Source organism: Ambystoma mexicanum, chromosome 2p, assembly GCF_040938575.1.
Source record: "Ambystoma mexicanum isolate Mex_15411 chromosome 2p, UKY_AmexF1_1, whole genome shotgun sequence".
Lineage (NCBI taxonomy): Eukaryota > Metazoa > Chordata > Amphibia > Caudata > Ambystomatidae > Ambystoma > Ambystoma mexicanum.
This window is the reverse complement of record NC_090923.1, coordinates 809,781,430-809,801,222: the sequence shown is the minus strand read 5'-3', so window position 1 is coordinate 809,801,222 and position 19,793 is coordinate 809,781,430. Positions and strand designations below refer to the sequence as shown.

The following is a 19,793-nucleotide window of genomic DNA, read 5'->3' as shown; positions in this document are numbered from 1 at the left end:
CCCTTAGACCGTGCTCCAGAGGGTTCAATGGGCAAGCTGCGAGTCTTCTTGGTGCTTTCTTTAGGCTGATGCAGCATTGCTTCTAGTGTCTCTAGCCTTTCCTGTAAAGGTCTCACCCCTTGAGCCACAGCATCTACTAGGGCATTCCCCAGCATCTCCTTGAAACCTGCAGCCATGTCTAGGGACTGCTCCTCCTCACTCCATTCGAATTCCGACATAAGGGGTGCCGCGTGCCTTTTTACCTGAATACAGGTGTCTTTTGCTGCCCACTTCCTAGTGGATGCTCCTTTATTTATTTTTATTTTTTCTTGTGGCTGCACCAGACTCTCTTGATATAATGTGCCTGTGGTGGCTTGTGATTCTTTAGCATATTGGGAGGCGCTAGCCCAGTGAGTGGGTGCTTGCTGGCACTCTTCGTTTTCTTTTTTAAATGTTTTTTTTTATAAGCTGCGAGATGCTCCCACTTGCTGCCTCCTTCTCCTGAGGCTGTGCTGACCCTTGCTCGGTGAGCGCTTTCGAGCGTGCGAGGGGAGATTAGGATAATTATGATTTAACGGAGCTCCGTACGGTCCATACAAGCTCTCTCAACTCTTTGCCTCGGGCCGTGTCGTGTAATGGATGTAAGCTCCGCCTCCACGAGGGTGGGGGCCGGAGTCTGCCGCGATAGCCCTCTGCGAGGGCTCGCTGTGCTCGGTGCACAGCCCCGCCTCCACAAGGGAGGGGGCCTGCCGAACGAGTCCGCTCTCCCACTGGGGGGGGTGGCCCAAGGGAGCTCCACGGCCAGTGGCGCACCCCTGTCTGCCGGGATTACGGCACGGGGCTCAGGCGGCCGCCGGAGCTCCCGCTGCCTGAACGAAACAGCGAGTTTGCCCGCGAAATCTCAGCTCACGAATGCGGCGACTGCCGCTCTTTATCCGGAGTCTTGCCTAAGCACTCTCTTCTTATGCTTATTACGCCTCACGCGCTTGCAAACCTATCAATAAGCTCTTAAACAGTTGTGTAAACTTGTTGTAGAGACATTCTAATGTCAAACTTGTTTAAATCCTACGCTAATGCTACCTAAACACACATTAGCTGAGAGGTAAAAAGAAAGTCACTTATCTGCTTGAAGAGCAGTAAAAAAAGAGGAGGAGCTCAGGAACAGGATGTGGTCATAGCTGAGCTGGAGAGAGAAGGACTACAGGGACTTTGGGATTTGTAGTTTTAAAGTGAAAGTCATATGGAGATTTCTTTGTTGATTGATATAGTTTGTTGAAACTGCTGAAGGGTAGGAAATAAAGAAGTTGAAGCATAATGCTCGCCTCCAGTCTTGTCATAGAATAGCTTTTGAGGTATGTGGAACATGTCTGTCCATGCTCCCAAGCTCACGCCTCCTTAATTCCCTTAACCGGATATAGCTTGACCTTTAGGTGTGACCTAGTGTTGTCCCTTCTGGGTTATATGGTTCTGTTATATGCTGGAGTACCCTGTTGATTTGATGAATTTCAGTTGAAAAATTGTGTCGTCTCACTCAAGTAAGGTTGTGTTCTTCTTTATCACTCATTCATCATGTAGCCTTTGCTTGGTACTTTGCAGGATGTCGCCCCAACTGGGAAGGGCCTGGAGCACTTTGTGCTGCTGAATTAAGAAAAGTAAGCAAAGGGCACGCCCGCTTACTGGTCCCTCTGCTCACACTGCTCCACACTAAACACTTTCCCCGCTCAGTTGAGGAAGAAACACTCGGCACAATGTGCAATTTCGTTGGTTCTCCTGTTTTTGAGATGGAGGATGCTCAAATGGATGAGGTCGTGTAGGCTCTGGCGAGGTGTGATGTGATGGGGTTGCAACTGACATGCGAATATGAGTGGTGATCAGAGGTATTGAGCATTTGAGTTGCTGCAACTTGTTTCAGAGGGAAAAAGTGGTCTTCTCCCAGTGATCTGGTTCCTTTACTCATGGGCTGCATTGCGGTTTCCTGTGAGATATTGCTTTGTACAGTTCAGTGCTAGTGTTTTTTTTTCACTTGGTCCACAGTTGATGATTGGATTTGTTCTCCAAATGAAATGGTGTCCTGCTGGTGACCGCTGCAGTGATGTTCTGTTGAAATTGTCTTACAGTTAAGATCTGTATTTGCCTTCTAGTGATATGTGAACCTGGAGACTAGAACTGATTTTGAAATAACTCCTTTTCACATAGCATTAACAGTCACAAACGTTAGTCTCGCCAATGCAGTAACAGGTTTTCCTTTTTTCAACTGGATGCCTGTTCTCCTAGCATTGGGAGGATAAATGAATGGCCTATCTACTTTTTTCATGACCAACTGTTTGGGTAGTACCTGAAGGTGTATTAGGTCTGTGACTTGTGCTATGTAAAACACATTTGCCCAAAAATCAAGTCAAAGCTACTAGCTGCACAAAGTCCTCAAACTGGCATTCAAACAGGACCACACTGGAATGTTAGACCTACCCTTTCAGCAATGTTCCATATCAAAGTATGAGACTGATCCTGCAAATGAAGCTGCATTTCACCATCCAGTTATGGAGTAAAACACTTCAACAATCTGCTGTTTCACCCCAATGTAATGTTTCTGTGACTGGGGGTACTATGACAGTCTGATAAATCACAGATTGTTTCTGAACTCCTCTACTTTCGTTTGTATCTATTTGGTCATCATCCACTATCTGCACCAGAGTGTTATATGGACCTGGAAAGGCCTGGTAAGCTCTGTGAGAATACTGCAGGTTAATTAAGTGTCTCCCTGTCACTGGAACAACATTTCAAATCTGGGCTCTCAATAACAAAATATATTTGTGTAATACCAATTTAATGATTTTACACTAATCTTTAAAAAGAAAATTGAAATTCCAGGAAAGGCAAAGCTGTTACATGGAGTTATCTGTTCACCCTACAATTGTGGCTTGTAGTTTGGTTTGGAAGAACTTTATTCAGTGCACTTTTAAAAATGTCTTTAAAGCTGTTATGTTTCCTACATTTCTATCTGTCCTGTGTGAAAGTGACCTTGTGGTCCTAATCACATGGACCTGGACATTGCATCCCAACATTTTAAAAGGCAGCATGCAATGACTACATCTTCCAGAATTCCCCTCGGGATCAGATAAAAAACCTGTACTAGAATCAACCATGCAAATCCCATACTGCAGAGGAATACTAGCCAGTTCCCTGAAGCCAAGGGGAATAAGGAAGGGGATGTCACAAGCCCATGTTGTCCCGACCTTGCTGGTAAATGGAATGGAAAATGACCATATCTCCCATGGCCCCAGTTTTCTACTAAGGAAAAACTAGGACCAGATCAGGGACGCTCCATTATAGTATTTGGGGCAGGAAAATTACGGAGAGAATTGGAGTAATTTACAGGAGAAGACAAGTCTTCGGGAACTCTTCCCCCTAGCCCATTATGCCACCAACATGTCAGAATGAAGTGCAGCCAATCCCCACCTGTAAAATAAATGAGGGAAACACAAATGCCAAGCCACATCAAGAGGGAATGGATTGCTGGACTTTCCACACTCGGAAACAGTTTATCACATACAGACTAACGTGCTGGTGACTGCAGAGAGAAAAAGTCTGGGCTGGTGCACTTAGCTCTTATAGCAACAGGCAGAGATGGAGAGCAGCTACTGCAGCCCATTCACTGGAGAGTACTTTCTGGAAACAAAGATGAAGGCCAACCTATTTAAAGACTTCCTCAAAGAGATACTGCAGGTCTTGCCAGGGCTGGAGCATGTTAAGGTCAAACCTGTGATTCCCGTTCTTCTGCGCACAACCAATCAGGGTAAAGATTTTCATCCCAATGCCTGTACAAAAGGCAGTTTCCAGCCTAACAAGGAGGTTGATTTTCCGAATTGCAGAGTACGAGCCTGGAGGTAGAGAAAGAGCTGTGGAGAGTGCTGGATGAGGGAGCAGAAGGAGCTGGTAAAAGGTGGCCAGAGGGCAGAAGATGATGTTGGTGGAGATTCTTAGGGAGGTGGGCGAGCATGTTCAAAAGGAGCTTGGAGCTGATATTAAGGGAAGGGAATACTAGCTGGGTGGACATGCCAGGCCCTAAAAGGGCAAGGTGGGAGAGGTCCTAGAGATGAGCCAATGCATAAAACTGGTGAACATGAGAATGGCGAGTGATTGGACTGTGGTGAATCAGCGAGGAGTGGCTGGCAAAGCACAAATCTAGTGAGGAGAGAGATGTCAGAGGTGAGGAACAGACAGAATGAAGGTGAAGAGGAGCAGGCACCCTGAAGTCTGAAAAGGAATGCCTCAGGGAGGAGGAGAGAATGGGAGATGCAGGAAAAGGCCTCCTTAGGCAGGAGACCATTACCACTATTTGAGATGTTCAACTAGGACAGGGTGTTGGAAACTTGTCACAACCTCAAATGAGAGGTGAAGACTGACCCTCTGATCGCACCAATAGAGCAGCTCAGGTGGCCAGCCTTTTTATGGAACCTCTAAGGCTCACTCCCACTTCGCCCAGCCCTATCTCTTGCCCTTGCCATTGCCATTGTCTGAGCACTGAGACCGTTGTTGGAAACTAAACACAACCCTCTCAGGGTTTCGAGCACAAGTTTTCGGGTGCAGAATGATTGTGGGAATCAAGAGACTGCATCATTGAACCCAAGGTGGAGCCAACCTGTGCAGTGTTTTTTTAGGACCCTTAAAAACTCCCACCAAATCTCCCCAACATGTGATTATCCGTATTTTCCTTTTTGTTTTCAATGTGGTGTGGTCTCTATCCATTTTCAATGTGTTTACTCTTACCCACTCTTTGGTCATTTGCAGAGCGCGCCACCTGCCTTGTGCGCAGAAGGACGCACCAACGACCTGCAATCCATCCTGAGCATTATTGACGACGCTAGACACTTTGTCTTCATTTCTGTGATGGACTATACACCAACAATGGAATACTCTTTCCCCAAAAGGTGAGTGTTTAGTCCACTTTACATTTGAGCTTCATGAACATTTTTTGTTCTCCCATTCCGTCCTGATCAAACTATCAGCCCCTCGCACAACCTCATCCCATTAGCCTCTCCAATACACTGACACCAGCAACTTTCTACTGATGCTGTGCTATTCTTCTGAAAGCCTTTGCATGCTCTTGAACCTTTTAGTTCGTCTATTGCTTTCTTTTTTAACTACCATTCAAAATACTCTTGGAGAGTATTCTAAGCTTCTCGTGTCATCCAAGTGAACCATGTGGAAACGTGTGTACGGAACTATCAAATGCCACCAGTCACTAAAGCCCCCATCACAACATACCATTACTAACTATTGAGAACACAGCAAAGTGCCTTTAGCGCTACCTATAGATAGTTTTGTAATTGCACAATGGCATAACCAATCTTCAAGTAATAAGTTTTGTGGCGAGTCAAAAGAAGGACATAGACTCACCGAGGGCATGGTGTCAAAGGTATTATTAAAATAAAAGGATAAAGCCAATCCATCCCTATCTCTGTAGGTGGTGCCTGCCTATGTTTTTTTTTTTTTAAACCACTTTCTTCAGCATGGGATCTGGCATGGATTCACATGCTCATGAATATTCCCCGTCGTCAGGCTGGGAATCCTCGGTAAAGAAAAAAAATCAGTATCAGTTTCGCTTCTGATCTGTCTTTCTTAGTAGTAACCAATCACTGGTCTCTGGGCCATACTGCCCCCCAGCCAATGACTGCCCTCTCCCTAAGCGCCTCCCCTGGCAGCCATCCTCAGATTTTTACCGCACGTTCAAGTGTTGGGAGTCCTCGTGTTATAGCTCTCGAGCCTTTACTGCATTTTGCGTTTTTTCAAAGAGTTTAATCTCATTTTTTCGGTCAATCGAGCCTCAAGCTCTACCGTTTCTTCTTCCGATCAACGGGGACCCGTTTCGGAATTTTCTACGCCCCTCAAGGGCGAAGTTTCATCGAGTTACGCTTCTTGGTGGATTCCAGAAGATCTGAGGCCTACCTCGTGGACATGGCCCAGGACAAGGGAAGCTCAACGCCCGGATCCAAGCTGTTCAGGAACTGCCCTGGATGCGGATTACAGAATGTTTTCAAGGAGGATGAGCATTCGAGAAGCCTCTACTGCCTTCACGAAGACAAAACTCACGTGGAGAAGGACTGTGCGTTTTGCAAGAACTTGTCGGAACGGATTATGAGGTATCGTCAGATCCGCCTCGCCAGCTGGCTGGAGAAGGGCCCAGCAGGTGAGAAGAAGTCAGAACGGTCTTCTCAGTCCTGTGAGAGCGCCCCAGGGACGGGGGCCCAACAGAAGGCAAAGCACCGCAAGTCCGCGGGCACCGGGAGCGCCGAAGGGTCGGCTCCTCGGCTGCCAGGCAGGGCGCACTTTCACCGACGCCATCAACCACGAGACAACACTCTGACTCTGGGAAGAGAAAATCCAAGAACCAGGGTAAGCGTCTGGAGAGGCCCCGGTCGGTCTCGAAGGAGTCAGCCGAGGGGGAGCGAGGCGGTGACCCTCCCCCCAAGGTGAAGGCCTCAAGCGCGCCCAAGGTGGTGAAGGCCTTGATTCACCCGGCGAAGGCCTCTATCAAGTGAGTCGTGACGGCCCTGGCGAAGCCTGTGGAGGTGACCTCGGGGCCCAGAGTTTCCCTGCCACCGCAGAGGGAATCCTCTTTTCAGCCCATCGACAAGACCCCCATGAGAACCCCAGTGGAAAAAGAGGGGGGGCCAGTGCCCATCACGGACACGGATTCAGCCTCTGAAGAGGAGCTGGTTGGTGTCGTGAAGGTCCCTCAGCAAGAGGTTCGAGGAGGTCTGTTCCCACGGGAAGAATCCCGACGAGGCGGACAAAAAGAGCAACGGTGGCACCGAGGAGCCCGTGGAGGACTCCACCCCCCAACCGTCGTGCCCATCACAGCCGGTGCCCGAGCCTCAGGACAACTCAGGGGCCATCTTGATGGCAATCCAAGCCTTATGTACAGAGATAAGGACGAGGTTACCCTTACCCCCGACGGACGACCCAGCAGAACCGGGACCGTCGGGAAGCCCTCCAGGCAAGCGGAGGAGAGTTCATCCACCCCTGCCCTTCCAGCCTTCGCGGCCCTCTCAGCCTGATCCTAGGGAGGAAATGGGAACGGATACGGCCATGACGGGGACGGATGACGACGGTGGTGACGAATGGATCACCACCCCCTCGGGCCTCCCCACCCGATGAAATTGGCTCTTTTCATGCCATGATTGCCAGGGCATCCAAGCTTTTCCAGCTCTGCCCCGAAGAACAGAAGATGGAAGGCATACTCTATTAACGGCGTGAGGCCAAGAGGAAGACGGTCCTCTCGGTCCCGTTAATTGATGAAATCTGGGACGAAGGGCTGTCTCTCCTGAAGAACCTGTCCACGACGCCTGCCAAGAGGGACCGGTACGAGAAGAAGTACCGGGTCCCGGATTCCGCCCCTTTGTGGTTTAGGGCGCAGCCGACCCCGGATTTGGTCGTCTCGGCGGCAGCCAAGAAGAAAGCGGCGGGGGCGACGGCTTCAACTTCGACCTCCCCACCGGTCGGTGAGGGGAAGAAACTGGACGCCATGGGACGACGAGCCATCTCGTCGGCAGCGACGACAATTAAGGCGGCCAACGCCCTAGTGATTGTGGCCCACTACGACGGAGTTGTGGTATAAGATCGCTCCCCTGCTGGACTTCCTCCCGGACGACAAGAGGGCTGAGGCCCTGGAGATCTTGCAGGAAGGTGAGGTGGCGTCGGACCACGCCATAACGTTGGCCACGGACATTGCTGACACCGGTTTCTGCCAGTTGGGCAACGGTGTTTGCCTTCGGCGATGGGGGTGGCTCAAAGCGACTGATTTCTGTCAAGACGTGCAAACCAACGTTTTGGACATGCCCTTCGACGGGAACAACCTGTTTGGAAAGACAGTAGACGAATCTCTGCAGGCCATCGAAGACCGACACGGAGACGGCTCGAGCCTTGGGAGTTTTGCAGCAACGAAGGCCGCCCTTTCGGAACTCCGGAGGCAAGTAAGGTGCCTCCAAAGGATTCGGCGGTGGCTCCTCGACGTACGGCCAGGCGGCTCGCTCCTCGTCACAAGAGGCCTATAGTCAGGAGGATCTCGTTGTCGCCAAGGAGGTCAAGGCGGCAAGTCCGCTACCTAGCAGGACTAAACCGCCGTAGCGTCGGGCCCCCACCTGAGCAGCCCGGTGGGAGGCTGGCTGGCGAAGTTCGTCAGCGTGTGGGAGTCCATCTCCACCGACCGTTGGGTGCTGGATGCCCTGGCCCAAGGGCACACTCTAGAATTTCTAAAGAAGTGCCCCGACATTCCTCCCGTGGCCAGGAAGGAGAACCACGTCCCTCAACTGCTGTTGGATGTAAGGGTGATGCTGAAGAAAGTAGCCCTCGAGCTCGTCCCAAAGAGGCTCTGGGGCTCCGGAGTGTACTCACGATACTTCCTCGTCAGAAAGAAGACAGGCGGTTGGCGACCCATCCTGGACCTGCGTCGGTTAAACAAGTACATCAAGGCCCAAAAGTTCTGGATGGTCACCCTCCAGCACATGCTGGGACAGCTGGAGGAGGGCGACTTCCTGTCATCGTTGGATTTGGAGGATGCTTACTTTCACATCCCCATTCTAAAAGGACACCGAAGTTTCTCAGATTCGTGTTCCAGGGACGGCACTACCAGTTCAAGGCCCTTCCATTCAATTTGAAGTCGGCGCCCAGGGTATTCACCAAGTGCCTCGGTGGCGGAGCGGCTGCGCCTGCATGGATTCACGTTTACCCCTACCTGGACGATTGGCTCATCCGTGCAAGGACAAGAGAACTCCCCGTCGAACACACAGCGAAGACCGTCCAACTGCTCACGGATCTGGGATTCTCCATCAACTACTCGAAATTCCACCTGGTTCCATCGCAGGTCGCACTGTTTCTGGGAGCCAAGCTTGACACAGTGGCGCGATTGGCTTCTCCGTCGGAGGAGAGGACGAAGGCCTTCTTGGGCAAGGTGCAGCACCTGCTGGCCACGGACGTGGCCAGGGTGAGATCCATCCAGTCCCTGCTCGGCATGATGTCCTCATGCATCTACCTGGTGCGCCTGTGCAGGCTTCGGATGTGTCCTCTACAAGAGTTCCTCGACGCCTGTTGGATACAAGCGGTGGGCAGCTTCGAAGACAGGATCCCGCTCAACGAGGCCTTCCGCCAAGCAATTTAGTGGTGGGGCACCCGTGCGCATCTAGCAAGGGGCACGGACTTTCAGACCCCGGCACATCAGGAGACGGTGACGACAGACGCCTCCTTGGAGGGATGGGGAGCACACACCGGAGATCTCCATGCAAGAGGCCTTTGGCTCCCGGAGGAGAGGTCACTCCACATCAACATCCTGGAGCTCCGAGCCGTGTTCTGGGCCCTCCATCCCTCAAGGGCAAGGTGGTGAGGGTCTTCACTGACAACACCACCATGATCTTCTACGTCCCTTCCATCTTGCAGGAATAAAGAACACCATTGTTGACTCACTTAGCAGGGAGCTCCGCTCGTGCCTCGAGTGGGAGCTGCGTCAGGATCAAGCGGATTGACTCTTCCAACGATGGGGCAAATCCCAGATCGACCTGTTCGCGACTGCGACGAACTCCAAGTGCCAGAGGTTCGCCAGCAGGTTTCCCCAACCGAGGAGCATGGGCGATGCTTTCTCGTTCCCCTGGGACGGCCTGTTCCTGAATGCGTTCCCCCACGTTGCAGTTGCTTCTGTGACTCATCAACCAACTCAAGAGGTCCCGGTGCAGGATGATCCTTGTCGCACTGGCGTGGCCGAGGGAGCACATCTTCTGATTGTGCATTAGAGAGTAGTCTGTAAAGTCTGGTCACTCCCTTTGAAGTTTGGCCCTCCTGTAGGGTCAGTTCCAGGCCTAATGGTGTCCTTGTGCCTGCCTGCTTCACTGCTGGGTGCGTTATCCAATGCCTAATCTGTGTGTATCTGTATCGTTCTTTTTCTTCTAGGCCGAATTTCTGCTGGCGTTCTGTGAAAAGCAGTGGGGTGCCATTGTTTAAGTCTTGCAGGGTCAGTTTATCTGCGTCCGCTCATCCTTCCCAGAACTTCTTTTGTAGGCCTGGTGAGAACTCTGGATTATGCATTAGTGAAGTGTTGGGGCCTAGCCCTCGTGAGATTCCCTTCTTTTTCCGGGCTTTGTCCCAGTTGAGGAGGGACCATTTGGTCGCTTCCAGTAGTGGTCCCCCTTTCTCTCGGTCCCCAGTTTTCAGGTTTATTAGAGCTTTTAGGGGGGTTGACGTGGCAGATTGCTCTATTTGACACCAGCCTTTGTGATTTTCGGGGTTTGCCCACCTTAATATGGGGGCTAGCTGAGCTGCAAGTATGTATACGTTCACATCCGGTACTTCTAGGCCTCCAAGAAGTGGTGGGCGCAGCATAATGCGTTTCTGGATCCTTGCTTTCTTCCCTTGCCAAATGAACTTGATTATCGCGTTTTGTAGTTCTTTGATCTTGGCCGGGGTAATAGACAACAGAATGGCTCCCACCACGTAGAGGAGTCAGGGGAGGATAGTCATTTTTACTGCTGTGATTCGGGCAAACCACAACAACTCCTGATTTTCCCATCTGTGCATATCTTCCTGTAATTGTTTCCATAGGGGGTCTATATTCATTTTGAGTAATTTGTTTGGCTCGCGCGTTAGGCGGATCCACAGATATGTCAGTGAGTCCTTTAACCATGGCACAGGGCAGTTCTTCTCCAGCTTCTTGATCACTTCCTTTTCCTCCGTGATATTCATTGCTTTGGATTTTGTGAAGTTAATAGCAAATCCGGAGACCTCTCGTTATTCTTGTAGTTGTAACATTGCTCGGGGCATCGTTGTTTCCGGGCCTTTCATGAAGAGCATGATGTCATCGGCATAAAGTGTGATTTTGTGGGTCATCTGTCTGAATTTTGATCCCCTGATTTCTGCATCTTGTCTAAAGCGCATGGCTCCATTGCCATCGCGAATATCAGTGGGGAGAGTGGGCATCCTTGTCGTGTACCTCTGCAGACTTTAACATACTCCGCCGTGCTTTGGCCATTGATCGTGAAGCTTGTCGACGGGATTTGGTAGTTTGCTAGTACCATTTTTGTGAACTCTGGTCCACAGCCGAAGCCCTCCAGCACCATTTCCAGATAATGCCAGTCCATACTGTCGAATGCTCCTCTTGTGTCCAGGGCAGCCACCGCTAACGGTTGTTGTGTCCGTCTCCCTGCATCTATTACATCTATTGCGCTTCTTTCATTCTTACATTGTCCTGAGTGTGTCGGCCTGTGATAAACCCTGCTTGGTCGTCATGGATTATGTTCGGAAGGACCTTTATCAGTCTTGTTGCCAGGATTTTTGTATATAACTTTGCGTCAGTGTTTAATAATGCGATAGGCCGATAGCTGGAGCACTCGTGGGGGGGGGGGCTTTCCCTGGTTTTAGAGGAAGTATGGTCGTGGACCGTCCCATGTCCGGTGTCACTCGCCCCTCTTCTCTGATTGTATTGAAGAGCCTCGTCATAGGGCCTAAAAGTTGCATACGGAAAGTTTTGTAGCAGCCGTTGCTGGATCCGTCTGGGCCGGGAGCTTTCCTCGTCGGTAGTGCTGAGATTGCATCGCTGATCTCCTGTGCTGTGATCGGGCTTCCTAGGTTCAGCCTTTCTTGTTCCGCGATCTGTTGCAGGGGAGTTGAGTGGATATATGAGAGTTGTTGCTCCCGATCCAGGTTCTCTCTGCATAGGAGGGCCTCGTGGAATTCCAACATTATTTCCAATTTCTTTTGTTCCACTGTGTGTGGGTTGCCGTGCTTGTCGTGTAGTTGCGTGATGCAGTTTTGGGCCTTCCGTTTTCTTAGTTTAGCAGCGAGGAATCTATTTGCCTTGCCCCCGTGTGTGTAATAGGACTGCTTTGTATTTAATAGTGTCTGGGCCACTCGCTCTGCCATGTGGTTCTCAAGTTGAGCTCAGATCTTCCTGAGTTCGCGTAGGGACTTCCTTGTTTGCTGGGCCTTATGCTGGGTTTCGGCTTGTTTCACTTCTTTTTCTAGCTGTTGTGTTACGAGGTTTCTGTTCCTGTAATATGTTGCTGCTTGCAATATGAATTCCCATCTAATCACTGCTTTCCCTGCGTCCCATATTTCCCTCCCCAGCTCACTTCCCCGTTGTCATTTTCTTTAAAATAGTTATTAATGGAGCTTTCCATATGGGCTCTTAACGTTCTATCTTTCAGGAGTTCATTTAGTTTCTAGGGAGGCTTCTGCTTCCGCGCTCCTGTGCCCCAGTCCACCCCCACCATAACTGGGGCATGGTCCGAACAATATTCCACCCTTATTTCTACCTTCCTTATCTGGGGCATTAGTGTTGCCGATACCAGGATCATATCTATTCTGGAATAGCCCAGGTGAACTGCCGAGTAATGGGTATACTCTCTGATTCTTTCGTGGAAGAATCGCCAAGTCTCTATGACCCCCAGCTCTCTAAAGAGGCACCCTAGTGCCTGCCGATTCTTTTGGTTCGCTACTGTGGGGGGGGGGGGGGTTTATCTAGCGTTGGGTCCATGACACAGTTAAAGTTCCCGCCTATTATCAATTGGCCCTCGCACCAGCTGCCCAGTTGGTTTAGCAGTTCCGAGAGGAATACATCCTGCCTTTCGTTGGGGGCATAGATGGCCAGGATTGTGCACACTTGGCCCTTTATTGTCCCTTTGACCCCGAGGTAGCTACCTCTGCTGTCCCTGCGGAGTTGTAGTTTATTGAATTCTAGGTCTCACCCTATCAGGATAGCTACTCCCCTCTTTTTCCCCCCCCCGCTAAAGGCATAATATTGTTGAGGGAAGGCTCTATGGGCCATCCTCTTCTCATCTTTCATGAGGAGGTGGGTCTCCTGTAGGATCCCGATTGATGCCTTCACAGCTCTTAACATCTCCAGTATAGCTCTACGCTTTGTCGGGGAGTTCAGCCCCTGTGTATTCAGGGAGATTACGTTAGACTCTGCCATCTTTTATCTGTGAAGGGTTGTCCCTCCCCCTGTGGTCCGCGCTTGGGTTACCTTGCTGTCCCCCTCATCTACTTTGTGCCGTTTTCTTCTACTCTGATTCTTTCTGTAGTAGTTTGTTCTGCCTTTCGTGACTCTACTCCATCTGTTCTCTTCCTTTCCTTCCCTCCCTCCCTTCCCCCTGCCACCTCCCCACCCCCTTTGCGGCCCCTGTGACCGGGATTTCTAAGGATCCCCCCTTCCGGTAAATTAGGGCTTAGGGTCACTGTTATAGGGCATTACTTCCGAGAGGTCTCTGAGAGCCCTGACTCGGTTTGGATTCCAAGATTCGGTACCTCCCTGCTCCGCCTTTGAAGGCCTGTAAGTGTGCGTGTATTCTTTTAGGGTGTTATAGGTTTCTTCAGCAGGAGTCCTGTGTGTGTCCTGGGCGATCAACATTGGGCTTCCTGTCGTGGTAAAGTATTAGCTGGTCTCCTCCTGCATACGTTTTTAACATAGGTGCTCATCCTTCGGTCGTGAATGTGCAAAAGTCTGCTGTCCCTAACACTATGAAAACTAACTCGGGTCAGGAGAATGACTCTCTTCTCCTGGGGGTATTTCTAATACAAGTCTTTTTATTACGTAATCCGCAGATAGACGTTAGTGACTTCTTGGATCAAATTCTTCAATTCCTTAATTGGATTATTGGGCTTTCTCTTGTCTTTGCGTCTCTCTTGACGTTCTCTTATTAGTGCTCTTTTCTTGACTTTGATTCTCAGCGTATCTTTGAAAGTTAACTGAGCTTTGTTGGGATTCACTTGATATGTGGTTCACTGGCATACTTTCTCTATACTCTTTTCCATATCTTGCTTCCTCTTTAAGCTTACATTGGTTTTGTACAGAATATAGTTACTTTTCCCTTTTCCAAGTGTATTTGTATCCATTCTTCTCTCTTCTCATTGTTCAGCTGCTCAAAAGTTCTTTCTCTAAAGTTACAACATTTATACTTCCTTTGTTTCAGGTTTTAACTCTGTTTCAGATTTTCTACCTAGTTAACTATATGGCTTAATGATTACATTGGGTCCTCCCAGGCTTCCCGTTATCCCTGCTACCTTTGTTGCAATAGAAGAACCTCTTCCGGAGCCTTCTCCAGGTGTGGGACTCTTTTTCAGTTCACAGAGCGCCAACACATTTCTTCTTTGGTATCATTCTCCTTGCGATTTCCTGCCTCTTCAGTGTCCCGGTCCTCCATTGTGTATCGTACACACTGCAGCCTTCTAGTGCCGGTGGTATCAGTGAGGTTGCCTGGACCTGTTGTCCACCTCTGGATTCCGTCTGTGGTCCTACCACCTCCTTCTCGTGGGTTCTTGCCCCTCCATTCTCTTATGCTTCGGGCACGCGTTGGCTCTGGCGTGCCGTATTGCAGTGCTATGTGAGTTTGAAACTCGCAGGCTTCCAGGTTTCCTTCTCCATCAAGGTTGACATAGCTTGGGGGATTCCCCAGCTGACGTACGTAGTTCTCTCTCTCTCTCTCCTTCTCGTTCGTCTCTCTCTGGATGCATATTTATCCACCTACTCATCTCAGTGGGTTGGGTATCACCATTGAAAGGGACAAGACCTTTCCTTCTAAGATAACCGTATCTATTAGGAGTTTCTTCGTCCCAGTTTTTATTCTTCTCATTGTCTGACATCATAGTTTCATCGTCCCAGTATTGGTATTTCACAGGGTCTGTTATTGTAGAACAGCCCACGAAGGCCATAGTATGCACCACTAGAGGGAGTTCCTCGCGGGAACAGGAGTCCTTGTCCCCTAAGCGGAGGTCCCACTTGCCTCTACCCCTAGGGAGGGTATTGCCTAGCGGGCTCACCTCCCTGGCCTCATAGAGGAGGGCTCCCCTTTGGGAAGAAGGGACAAATTCCCTCGATTCATCAGTTATAATTTAAAATATCCCTTAGTGAAGGACGGTATTGGTCCGTATGAGCCATAGAACACAAGCACCCTTCAAGTCAGGTTTTGTGTGAGGGTTTAATGATTGTCGTCCTTCTTATAATCTACATTAGCCTCATGTAATATGGACACCTTCTTAAAGGGTGCCTTCTGAAAACCAGGGTGATTTCCCTCAGGGATTAAGATTCATAAAGTGAATCATCTTGAATGGCCCCTTAGTAGCTACCCTGACTGAAAGGGTTGCTTTTTGCTAACTATTGTCCTCCTATGCCCTGACAAGAAAGCTAGGTTCTGAAAAACTTTGAAAAACAGATAAGTGAAACTGCTTGCCTACTGAATTATATTAAAGCACAACCCCAATGAAGACAACTCGATTTTACATAGGATTTCTATACACATTGGATTTGTTTTGTGAGTTTCCTGCTGTGAAGATGACTCCATGAGCCAAGCACTCCTCCTTGGCACTGTGTGAAACCTACAGTCACCTGTTTGAATCCCGAAGCAGCACTGGCTCTGCACTTCATCCTTTCTAGGCTGATCGAGTATCATCAATTTGGGTGGTAACCATTATTAAAACACTTAAAAGTGGGATTGAAATGCTGTATAAAACAACACATTGTCATTAATGTCCAGATCTCACTATGAAACTGTAGTTGGGCTGGGAGGGCTTTCAACTTCTGGGCGCGAGTTACACATCTGTAGTGACACTTTGTAATCTATCAGAATATTGTTTTTTGGTGTCAAAAATAGGGGACAGTTTTTTTAGTTTTTTATTTATGTAGCAAATATATAATGTCTCCAATGCGCTAGTGCTACACTTATCCATTTGATTGTAGACTTGGATGCTGCATTGCATACCACTGATAATTACTTGCTTCTATTTCCAAAATTAAAATGAAAAATGTTTTTATGTGGATGCTTATACTCAATTCTGTCTAGAAATCAGCACATTTCAGGCACAATCTTATATTATGACTTTTAATGGTGTTCATTTAGAATCAACACAACTAAAGGGTTGTTTCCTTGTTAATTTTCAGTCTTCAATTCAGTTTCAATGGTCTTTCATCGTCAATTTTTTCTGTATCAGTTTAAGGTCCTCAGTAAACTGTTATTTATCTTAATCAATATTTAATCTTCATCAAATCTTTTGATAGTCCTTGATGCTCTTTAGTTAATTGCGAATTTATTTGATTAATCTTTGATTTTCAGTTTATGATAATGTACTCAAACAATCCTCATTTGTCATCAGTTATTCTCGATCCTCAATATTTTTGATAACTTCTTAATCATTAATGTATTCTCTTGACCAGTTCTCAATCACCTCAATCCTCAACACGTGTGTTTTTATTAACATAACCCGTTAGGAGGATGTGGTATTCGGACATTGTATGACTTGATAATGTGTTTAAGATTTGTGTGACCAATTTGATTATTACAGTAACCAACCTTGTTTGTGGTATCTCATTTTCTTTAAATGTATTTCTTTAAAGTTCCGGAAGAGTAGTTCTGTTTTTTTTAATTCAACAATTAACAAAATAATTGGTGAAGAAGGGAGGAATTTGATGATACTAATTGTGTATGTACACAATAATTGGCACCTAAATTATTATGATATGGGTTGATTGTTCACACAAAACCTAAATACATAATCAAGTTGTATGTGGTCCTTCTAGTACTTGACTACCATTTCAAATCTATCATCTTGAGGACTGCTTGAGCAACTGATCATGAACTAAAAATCAAATATAAATCGAGCAATTGAACAATGAACTAAAGAGGATTGAGGACTAAGAGATTTGATGAAGATTAAGTATTGATTAAGATGACTAACAATTATCGGAGGACCTTAAACTAATTACAAGAATTGACAATTGAAGACCATTGATAATGAACTGAAAAATGAAAATTAACCAAAATAATGGTAAGGAAACAAACCTTTAGTTTTGTTCTATATGAACACCATTTAAGTTATAATATAAAATTGGGCATGAAATGAGCTGAATTTTTAGCCAATTGCGCATAAACATCCACATAAACACCTCTAGCGGTAGATTTACCCTGGCCTGCACGACTCATTCCTGCACCTTGTTAGGATTTGGTAGATCAGCCAACACCTTAGTTGCAGGGCTTCTTGGTAAAAAATCGGCCTCCCAAAGGGGTATGTGTAGGAGAATAATCAATGCTATATTCTTGGGAAGAAGGGTGAAGAAAAGATAAAGGATAGCATACACCATTGCACAATAAGTCAATGTCCACACTGTAAATGTTGTAAATAGGCACTGTATGTAGCGTCACAGAAATGGAGATGCAGTTTCACAGGTGAGTAGGGCTTTAGAATCCTCTTATTGGGTAATAGTTACTTCCACAAGAGTCCCAGAAATGTCAGGAAGGTGCTTACAAGTTCAGTGTGCAGTGTTTTTAAATAAAAAGAACAGTCAAACGGCTAAAATGTTCCTCTGACTATTTTTCTGTAACTGCAAAAACAGTTTGCTTTCAATCGCACATAATTTGCCATCTGCGCAACTAACCAGGTATGCTGTTTTGTGAGCCTGCATAGATTGTGATCTCTAACAGGGTGCAAAAATGTTCAGTCTCCACTAGTGATATTTGACTCTTGGTGTGCTATTTATATGTATATATGGCTAGCGAGTAGCTTGCAACTTGAAAGTTTTACCCCCGAACTATTATCCGTAAAGGGGTGTGTGAAAGGGAATTTCCTCTTCTTCAATCACTGCAGTACTTCACAAATCGGCATACAAGGTGCCGCTTACACCACTTTTTAAGTCCCACTTCTAAAATGTACTGTTCACATTTAAACAAGATTAAGTTGATGCTAGAGACTCTAAACATATGTGATGCTGGAAATGCATCGGAGGGACAGGGCCTCCGTATCCTTGTCCTTTACTGCCTTTTGATCGTGTGTTCTGTCATGTTTTCCACGCAGGAGTTCATGTGGGACTCCTGGCGGTGCAGCTCTCTTTTGGTTTGGTGATCAGACCCATGGGATACCCTTATGGCACCCATGGGTGGGGGTACAACCCTGTGCCCCTAGTCTATGTTTCTGGGCACCTGAGGGTGGCCCGCAGAGCAGGGTATGGGCTGGTGGCAGCTCCATGCTGAATTTGACGGGTGCTCTGAGTATCCTCCATTTTGGGATACCCAGGCCCTGCCACTGGAATCAGTTGATTCCTGATAGAAAACAAGATGGCCCCTGTGGCCTCTTGCTTCCTATTGCCTGTTACCTTGTTTTCCCAAAGTCCTGGGAAACCCTGAATCTGTCCCTTCCCCCTGACTGGCTGTTGGGTGGAAGTTCCATATATGGTGGTTTTGTGAAGTCCAGTCCAGACTGGCTGGAGCCTTCCCAGTGACTGTATGTTGTGGGTACACCCGGTGGGTGGGACCTGGGTGAATGGAGTGTGCGACCAATATGCACTTCTTGTTGTGGCTTTCTGGTATGAGACACAAACACTGAGACAGCCCTGCCCGAAACTGGCCTGAATGCAGTGTCTAGTGTTGAATGGCTGGGTACTTGTCCCAATCCACATTCCTTGTTGTGAGTGTCTGAGAGGGAGGAGGATGGCCTGAATGCACTGTATGCCTGATTGGCCGATTGACTGCATGAATGCCCTTCTGTATGACTGGCTGCTGAGAGTGACCCAGCAGTGTGGATGAGAGACGGGATAGTATATCTGGGGACCTCTCACCACTGGAAATTGTTCAGAAGCTGTGTCTACACTTAAAGAGTAACTGCAACTGCTGATCCTCGACGCCCAGCTGGAAGAAGACTTGCTGTTGCATTTGCTTCAACCTGATCTGAAAGCTGCCGAATTCGTCGAAAACTGATCCGAGAGAGGACCTGGTAAGGCGCCCTCTTCCCGTGCTCTGAGGGACCATCGAGCACCACTAACCTTTGCCGAAGCTCCCTGGAAGTCAGACTCTCGAAAGGCTGGCGACCCGAGACAGGACCGCTGAGGAGATCGAAGTGAAGCACCCGGACTTCACCGCCGCCGAAGTCCTTTGCCGTCGACCAGGGTTTGCAGGTTTGTATAACCGCTGGAGACCCGTCGAAGGTGTGTTGCCCCAGAAGAGGGGACCGCTTGACGCCGGGCCGACGACGATCGGAGTCATCCGCTCCTTTGCCTAAGTACTGAATCGAAGGACTCCCTTGTCCGCACCAACGACCGCTTTATCCTGCCAGAGAGAGTCAAGGCTGCCGACGAGCTGAGGAGAATCCATCGGTGGGTTTCCCACCACCTGAAGGCCACAAAGACTTCGACGACTCAACGTCCTTGCTGGGCCACAGTTCTTCAGAAACTCTTTGCGGTCCTGAACAATCAATCGCAGAGGTGCCCCGCACACCTCATCCTCGCAGGATGTCGCCGACGAGCACCGCGTGGACCGATGTCGTGGTCTCGGCAACCTCAAACTTCTCGTTGACGGCAAGTTTACCTTCTTCGGACGCCTCTCGATGATCCGTGACTCCTGCTTTAAAGGGAGTCACTCAAGAAGGATCCGTCGACGCTTCTTCAAAGAACTCTACTCCACCAGGTACATTGGGGGGGTAAAAACATTATAGGAGAAAGTAAGATATATTGATCAATATATGGACTGGGCTTGTGCTATATCTTTATTTTATAGGTTGCCCAGGTGGGGGGGATTTCCACACAGAACTGCGCTTAACGGTAGAGGCCAGTCATCTGCCTATTGTTTCAACCATCTTGCTTTTTCTCCTTTCTTTACTGCTGGTTTCCTTCTTATTGATCTGTGTGACATTCTGACAGTATAGTTGATGCACTTTAATGAGATCTGATAATATTGGTGGTACCACTGTAGAATTTTATATATCTACCATTGTGGATTTCTGAGTACAAAGTGCGTTGTTGTGATAGTGTACATACCTTTGAATATTAATTATATGAAGACTGTGTTTTCAGT

The 19,793-nt window shown here is 48.1% G+C and overlaps 1 protein-coding gene across 1 annotated transcript in view; it reads left to right on the top strand.

Annotated features, from left to right (window-relative positions):
- Nucleotides 1-19,793, top strand: part of PLD3 (phospholipase D family member 3) — a 533,798-nt gene that overhangs the window by 349,780 nt on the left and 164,225 nt on the right. Inside the window, exon 9 of the mRNA XM_069644484.1 lies at nucleotides 4,768-4,907. Coding sequence (XP_069500585.1) covers nucleotides 4,768-4,907 — 140 coding nt within the window. The remainder of the gene's footprint in view (nucleotides 1-4,767; nucleotides 4,908-19,793) is intronic.